General features: G+C 37.2%; 1 protein-coding gene across 1 annotated transcript in view; it reads right to left on the bottom strand.

Annotated features, from left to right (window-relative positions):
• Nucleotides 1-441: 441 nt before the first annotated feature.
• GMPS (guanosine monophosphate synthase) overlaps nucleotides 442-8,514 on the bottom strand; it is a 35,084-nt gene continuing 27,011 nt past the window's right edge. Inside the window, exons 15-17 of the mRNA XM_085302875.1 lie at nucleotides 7,237-7,367; nucleotides 5,267-5,439; nucleotides 442-3,689 (exon numbers count right to left, since the gene is read on the bottom strand). Coding sequence (XP_085159001.1) covers nucleotides 3,588-3,689; nucleotides 5,267-5,439; nucleotides 7,237-7,367 — 406 coding nt within the window. The 3' untranslated portion in view covers nucleotides 442-3,587. The remainder of the gene's footprint in view (nucleotides 3,690-5,266; nucleotides 5,440-7,236; nucleotides 7,368-8,514) is intronic.

The raw sequence follows: 8,514 nt of genomic DNA, 5'->3' as shown, positions 1-8,514 counted from the left end.
CCGGGCGGGATCCACAGCCGGGCCGCTGCTCCGAGTGCCGCTGCGGCCGCCGAGGCCACCTGAAACCGAACGTTAAAAATCTCCTTTGGAGCTGTGCTCGCACTAAAGCACGGATGTACATTCATATTGTGAGATAAAAACCTTTTTGTGCTTTTTGTCCCRCGCGATCAGACCGAGGACCGGGCCGGCCGAAACCCGCCTCGCGCCAGCACCGCCGGCGGCGGCCTGACAGAGGTTTGCTCAGGCTAAATATCATCAAACAATTTCAGACAGGACTCCAGCGCAGAGCGCCACGAGCAAGAAATCCGGGAGCTGGCGCGCGGCAGCCGGCCCCGGCAGGGACGCGGCCCGCACCGAGAAGGCGGTTTAACCCCAAACGGGCAGCCCATTTATAAAGCAGTTCCTGTAGGGAAACCCTGAAAAATAAAAATCACAGAAGCGTTCAAACATAATATTTTTATTTGTGGATAAAAATTAAGGCTCACAGTACTTTATCATTTCACAAGCAGAAAAATGTTAAAAATTGAGAATGAYGGGGAATACCCCCGATACAAATTCCTCTAACCGCTGACATGTTTTACTGAAGACTTGAGGTGAACAATTGTACAGGGCAGCTACAGTTATTAGTTTGTAAACTATGTGCTAAATATGCTTTTGAAGAAATGCGAACAGAGTCTTAATCCACTCTCCGCTTCCCGCTGTTCTACACACACGGATCCCACAAAAACCGCCCGAGGACTGCTGGGGCGACGCCGACCTTCCTAAGGATAACCGAACACRTCTAGCATGCCTGGCACAGCTGCTAAATCGGGGGAAAGATATTTAAAGACCACCAATTTTATTTCCGTAAGACATATTTTGTTTATAGTGCAATCGTTTATGACTAGATGTTTCAATATTTACCTTTCTGACTTAAAAGGAACAAAACCAAGGCGTACATTCCTAAAAAGCACAGGTCTTGTTATCAAGCTCCATTTCATTAAAAACATGGAAGCAACCAACATGATTAAAGATGTTAAAAGCGTATGTCAAACTTCAGCATACACACTGCATACAGGTATACATTATACCCGTAGTTAAGACGCGACTCAAAGTAGGACTTCCAAGTACACAACACACAGCAAATATTAGCCCTCCCCGTCCAGGTGCCTCTTCAGCTTGCAGTCAAGAGGTAACGTTAGCACGGGCCCCAAACGCTACGGGCGTGACGTTACGCAGGCCTTCTTGCAAGTCCGAACCATGAGACTATATACTGCATACTCACTCACTCAGAGGCCAGCTACGAGTGTCTCATTAAAGTTTTGGGTTTAAGAGGTGCCCCAAATTCTTTACCAAAAAAAAAAAAAAAAAAGTAATTCCTCCTTCCACTTTGCCTACTCATCCTCAAGGTACCAGACAAACTGATGGCAGCAGCAGCAATAGCAAGCCTATTTACAATAAGCAGTAACTGCTACAATATTAAAAAGCTGCAGTTTTTCTGCATCACACCAAGAAGATTTATTTCTTGTGGTTGCACCATTTACATACAAGATATCAACACAGTCAGGAAAAAAGAAAAAGAAAAAACAAAAATCACTATCCTCAGCTTTTTCTGACGGAAAAAAAAAGTATCATAAAGCCATAATTTACTTAGGGAGCTTTCTTTTGAACTAAAATACATTTGAAAACAAATTTGTTTTCAACAGAATCCATGCTGTAATAGATTCTGCCCCAGCAAACAACAGTTTGTAGGGTTTTTGACTGACAGCTTCTAATAGATCACAGTCCAGTAATAAAATAACATTTATATAAATAATACTTCACTTACGTAGCAAAGAGCTCACCCAAAGAGCTCAAAGAGGCTATAATGGATGTGTTAGAATTACTACCCTCATTTCATAAATGAGACAAGTGAGATACACATAGATTAATCTACCCAAGATACCGTATCTGCTAGGAGCWGAGCTAAGACCAGAAGGCATTTTTTTTCCTAATTCCACATTACGTGCTCCAGCCACTTGTCCGCTGCCCTCCTGTACATCTATGCTGTCAAGAGTATTTTCAAAAAAGCAGCAGAGGGCTACAATATGCCATCTCCTTCCCCAAACAAAAGACAACTTCCTAGTGACATAAGCAAAGATATAAATTTAAACAAGTTAGCCATATCCTATAAACAGAAATGAAACTAAATTTCTGTAATATAAGTGTAAATAGTAAATGTAAAAACAATAAAAAAGTGTGCAATCAAAAGAATATAAACATTTCCAACCATTATTCCAGTTCRCAAATCTATTTAAGTGGAAATATARGTAGCTACAGCCATTAMACACACCATGTTATTGAACAGTTAAAAACAAGCATCTCACTCCCATGAAACAATTTGGCAGCTGAATGAAATGCAGCTGTTCAGAAAGTGGCTAAAACAGTAAACCTGGGTATATAACTAAGGTTATAACAGCCACAGGTAGCCTGTAGGTACCCAGCAAGCTGCTCAGGTCCAAATCTAAAATGTTACAGAAATTATACTTTGAAAGACTGCAACTGTAGGACATTCTCAACATTCTTAGGTGCATGGAAATAGCTGGCCTTTGCCTGAAGATATCAGGAAAAGAACAAGTGTCCAAAGTAACCACATCTCACCTCTTAAATTATTGCTCACTTAACCAAACAGCGAAATAGAAAGGGCTGAAGGAATCCATGTTGATGGGTTAAGTCCGCTCTGATATCATGATTCCACACTAAATGACTATAACGTTTAAAAGCTAAGTATAATACACAGAAAAGTTGTTCCTGTAAAAGCCACGTGCAGAAAATAAACTGCTTTTCCAATATCACTCCCATTTTAACTCTTCCATCAGAATCCTCAAAAGCACACACGGACATTTCATCGTCTGCAACTTGACCTACGTATACGTGCAGTAAGTGTATACTGAAGATCAGTAAGTGTATACACGTTTGTTACCAACAAACACCTATCAAGTGATGCAAGAGGGAGTGAGTACAGAAAGAAGGCAGAAGGTCATTTCATAACACTCTACATTGCTCTGTTGGAAACTCAGTGTTATTGCCATGGGCTAACACATCAAATAATAATAGAACAGGCTTAACAGTACACAATAGATACACATTAGTTCCACAACTCAACAGTACCCACCACTCCATTTGGCAAAATATTTATTTATAAGAAATCTGTCCAAAAGCAGTTGGTCACATAAAGTATTCATTATACATTTTTAGGCTGTAACAATGATTTTGGTAGAAGTAAATAAACTGTCTCTTTTACATGGTGTACAAAAACAAAGAGACATTGAAATGACAGTTAACAATAAAACACATGAAAACAGGAAGAATCAGTAAGACAAAGGCAAAAGCAATAGGAATCTGTCTGCGCACAGGCAATGCTGCCATGATTATTTACCCGTACAAATCCTCAGCCCCACTTAGTTATCCCCAACACAGCTCTTAACTGCAGATTTATGCTCCAGGAGAGGAATCAGATGTGATGTAGCAGCTCCAGTCACTCTTTTCACAGTACTGCATGTCAACACTGGGAATGGTTTCTGATATGATTTAAACTGCACACAGTACTTCAATAGAAAAAAAGTTAATTACTCCCACTCAGTAGTTCCTGGTGGTTTTGATGTCAAGTCATACATCACCCGAGAAATGCCAGGAATCTTCTTGATCTCTGCCACCATTTTTAGCACAACCTATTGTGCAAAAAAAAAAAGCATGTGAAAACAGACTTGATGAAAGTTATCCTAGAAAAGAATAAATATATACTCTTATTCATACTAATATTGTTTTCATGTGGCAGACAAAAAGCCTATAGTTATTATCACATAGCTACCAATTAATGAATAAAAACATTTTAAAACATCTAGCTTCATGATCTCTTAAGTTATATTTGAGACTTGCTGATTTTTGGCACTGATAATAAAATACATTTCTCTCAAGGCAGCAGCTCTTCAGCTTCAAAACTTTTTTTTATAAAAGTTCAGCAGGAATAATAGCGCTGGCATGCTTTATTATCAATCATTTTCACAGATATTTCTCAGGCCATCATCTCCAGTTAACCCACAGTCAAACACAAAAAAATAGCCCAAGTGAAATAGTGAACTGTTAAAATGAAAAAAGGAGCTCTAAAGGTTAAGAAAAGTAAATCACAGAAAGAAAAATGTCCAAGGCAAGGAGTTTCCATTGACAGTTCTCCAGAGTTCRCTTCAACTAATTTTAGCAGGAGTACTTCTAGACGAGATTGGGAATTACACAGTACTTTCTTGATCATTAATAATAGTAAGTTCAGCTTCCTTAAAAATTTCACAACTCTTAGTTGTGGAACTGCAGGTTCCACACATACTTACACTATAAAACAGTGTGTCAGGTTAGACAATACACTGTTCTCCATTAGGAAAAACATTTTTTAATGATTTTTTTAAATGAAGTATGACTATTTTTCCCCATAATACAGGTTTTCCACAGCCTCTATTCTATTATCACAGTATTGTCCAGTCTTAAAATTAGTATTTTACCTCTTGAATGCGTTTTKTGCAAGCTTCCAGAGTAAATGAATCCTTATTTTATATAATGGAATAGTTTACATGGTAACATAAYCTTAAACCATCTCTTCTTTAAAGGCTGCTTTAAAGTAGAAGGTTTGACAGTTACACACAACTACAAAACAACGTCGATACGATCTTCAAGTATGTAGAAAAATAGAGCCAATTCTGTTGTGTTCACATACTGCATTTCAATAGATCTAAAGTACTCAGAATTGTGCGAGTTTCGAGAAAAAATGCCTAAACTTGAACTCTCAAGTCCTTCTAGGCACTTTAACTGAAAATAGCAGGCTTTGAGATGTTAAGGAGCAGCAAGTTCCAGTAAAGTCAGAAGTGGGTATCAGCAGCAATTCTGAAAGTCAGGACATCCAATTACCTATGCAAATAAATAGCTTTAAAACCTCAGAAATGTTTGTGGTTTGGGGTGTTTGTTTTGCTTTGTCTTAATGAGTGGTATTTCAGATTAACTCTACGGGAAAGAAATTTTTTTTCTCCCCTCAAGATTGTCATACCCATCAGAAAACACTGCCAGCTTCTCATTTTATTACATATTTTCCCCAAAAAACAATATGTTCCTTCTAAYCAATACTGTAATTTTTGTCTCTTTTTCATTGTAAGATCAAATTCAAGACACAAGTAAGCAAGAACCAAAGAGGGAATAAAACCATAACACGCCTTCAACAATGACAGATGATGTTAGAAAGAACAAATACAAAAATTCTTATTACCTCTTCTGGAACCTCATTACCAGGAGTTGCTGCAATACCAGTCATGAAATCGCTAGTAATAAAAGTTCGAATAACCACAGATCTTTGACATGAAGGTTGCTTCTGTAGGGGGTCTCGATCAAAATGTAACGGTGTCAGAATTATTGGCATCTGGCTAATTTTTCCGGCATAACCTTCAGAAAAGCAGCAATGCAAGTATTTTTGGTTTTAAACATAAACATGACAAAGATTTATGGAGTTTCTCACCTATACTTGTTATGTGATTCCTGGCCTATGCAGTTAAACCACTCAAATTGCCACTTGCAATCATCATCATCATTTATGGGCATGCAGAACAAAACCAGATAATCTCAATTCCTGTAATTCACTGATTGCAATTTAAGATCTACTTTCCTTCCCACACAATACAATCACCRGATTTCATCTATCCTCATATCAAAAATAGTCAATCACATGAACACACATCTTTGAGACACTTCTAGTCTTCATAAGAGAAATCAAGATGACAATGAATCTCTTGGTAGGGCAATTTAACTGTTAATTATTCTCACTGTTACTTCCAGAGAAAGTATCTCRGTCTCTTTGACATATTTAATCTGAATTCGACATCTGAATTGCTGGGCGTTGTTTCGGCAACTCCAGACCATTATCTCAAGTGGTCTCATGTGGCTTTTTTTCCTAATATGTCCTTCTGAAAACCAATACACAGAACCTCAAATTTCACTGTTTAAATTATTTAGAAGTTTGAGACTCAGGTATGGCAAACTGCAGAACCACTCTACCACTGACTAGTCTCATCCCTCCGCTTCCTCTAGCCCAAGCTTTTGGTGCAAGGTGAACAGTAAGAGTACAGGGARTCACTTCATTAAATGATAACTCAAGGCTTATTTTGGGGAATGAATCATTCAATCAAACGGTAAGTGTCACCAAAACTCAGCAAGACCAAAACCTAAAATTTAACAAACAATGACAGTGTTATCCTAAGCATTCTGAGGCTATTTTTCTACAAACTATGGTAATACAGCCTTCCAAACAGAATTTGTAATTTTCAGAGAGAAGTTTCTCAGAAATTTTCAGATCTATACTTCATAACTTTATTTATACAAAATATAAGCAAATCTGATGAACCATTTCCATGCACATCCCACCTTCAAATGTGATTAAGTAAAAAAACCTGCACCTCATAACTACTATATTCCCAGACTCACTCTTTGTAATTTATCACACAGAATTGAGTATTCCCTGGATGTCAAGGGATTAAAATATTACTGTGTGCTAGCTCGAAGGGGTTCAGTTTACAAATACAGCTTTCACTTTAAATTCAAAAATATGAAAGCACTTTGGTCACAGATAATGAGCATTATCACCATTAGAAACTTTGTATATGGGTTTCTTTACACCCTCCAACACACCCTTTGAAAATGCATCAAATTTCTATATATAATTTATTAACTTCAAGTACATACTGATGACTCACAGCATCATGGAAGAAAAATAATTTTGCTGACTTTCAGCTGGCTAACATTACTTCTGGTTCACTCTTGCACTGCAGTGCTACATCTTACCTCAGAGCTGCGCAAAGGGTCATAAGTAAACCTTAATCCCTACCAGACGAAGGTGTTATCTAAAAGTGGAAGGTACTACAGGAGAAGCTTTTAGTTAATTATGAAGAGGCATTACCCTGTTGTGAGAAAGATGTTATTTTCAGTTACTTTGTGAAGAACTACAAAGTTAAAACCTAAAATCAATTCTGCTAGCAGAAAGTCTAGCAACTCCTGTCTTTCAGCTATCAGACTCAGGAACTTTAAGAAAAAGGCTCTTGCCTGTCATCTCACTGAAGTAATAAATTTCTGGAGATATCCAAGAGCCACGTTACAGATTCTGATTTGACCACTATAAACTATATCCAGTTAGGCTTGCAGGAATCTTGGAACATGAATCTAGTCTATGGGATAAGGCTAAATACCTACCAGACTCCCTGAGAATATTGTGAGCCTCAAAATCAGCTTGTCGTAAAGTGCTGAGGACTCCTGTTGTTAGGAAAGTGGGTGTGACATCTGTAGGAGGTTCTTTGACTGGTGGACCGAACACATACACAACTCTGGAAAACRAACCAGATAGTAGAAAAACATATTTTATGTATGTGTAGTAAAGCAGATTGCCTAAAGACTGTATCTTCAGTGCTGCAATGAAGATAATGGAACCAGGGGAAAAAAACTAAAAAACCAAAAAACATAATATTGGATTTTGCTACTTATTCAATAACTAGAACTTTATATAATTTAATGCATATATTCTGTAAACATAACATGCTTGTATCAGCTTTGAAAGTCAAATGTATTAATTTATCTTGGTTTCCTAGAGACTAGCAATAGCCTCAATGTTACTTATTCAAAAGAATAATCCTTTAAAAAACAGAAATGACAACTCAGTCGTATCACAGAGGGTGTTTTTTAAAAATTTTACTTTGATGTCAGTTAAAGTTAAGATTATTTTAAGAAAACTACTTAATAAATGCTTACAATTTCTATCTCCTCTCCTGTGGAGATACCAAAAAAATATCACTAAACAAAATACTCMTTATTATTTAGAAATAGCTGTACTTTCATCACAGGCCATTAACACTGATTTATACATTTATAACATCCATACTAAACTTCCAAATTCAAATTAGTCACATGAGCTTTATCTTTTTAATCTCCTTCACTGTGTTTTATATGTTGCAGTAAAAAGAGCAAAGTATAATATGGTCCGACTAGCCTCACAAAAAGACTTTTATTTAATATGACAAATTCATACGAGTTACTCAAAAGTCTGTAGATACAAACCAATAATACTTGTCTAAAATACAAAGCAGGAAAATACGCAAGCTTTATATTTCAGATTTTTGTTTGTAATATAAAGTCTGCAGGCATAGTTCGGAAGATCAACTATTTCACTGCACTACTCAAACTGCCAGCTTCCTAAACTCCCTTCAATATCCCTATAAATATCAATGAAAAATCTGAAAAACATATCCCAGTACTGTCAAACTCCTAGAGAGGTGATATAAACAGGATAGTAGTATTAAATCTACAAATAGGTTAAAGAATACAGCAATGCTGTAAATTAAACACATACTTTCAAAATTGCACAAGCAACTCTGATTGCAGGCCTTTTGTTCCATTTTACACAGTTTGCTGATGATCCCAAGCTGGGAGCAGTGGCTGAGACACCTGAGGGCTGTGCTGCCATTCAGAGAGACCTGG

The sequence above is a fragment of the Rhea americana genome, unplaced genomic scaffold (genome assembly GCF_003343005.1).
Source record: "Rhea americana isolate MKP2758 unplaced genomic scaffold, rheAme1 scaffold_193, whole genome shotgun sequence".
Classification (NCBI taxonomy): domain Eukaryota; kingdom Metazoa; phylum Chordata; class Aves; order Rheiformes; family Rheidae; genus Rhea; species Rhea americana.
The sequence above is the reverse complement of the archived record's forward strand: the minus strand, read 5'-3'. Positions and strand labels throughout refer to the sequence as shown.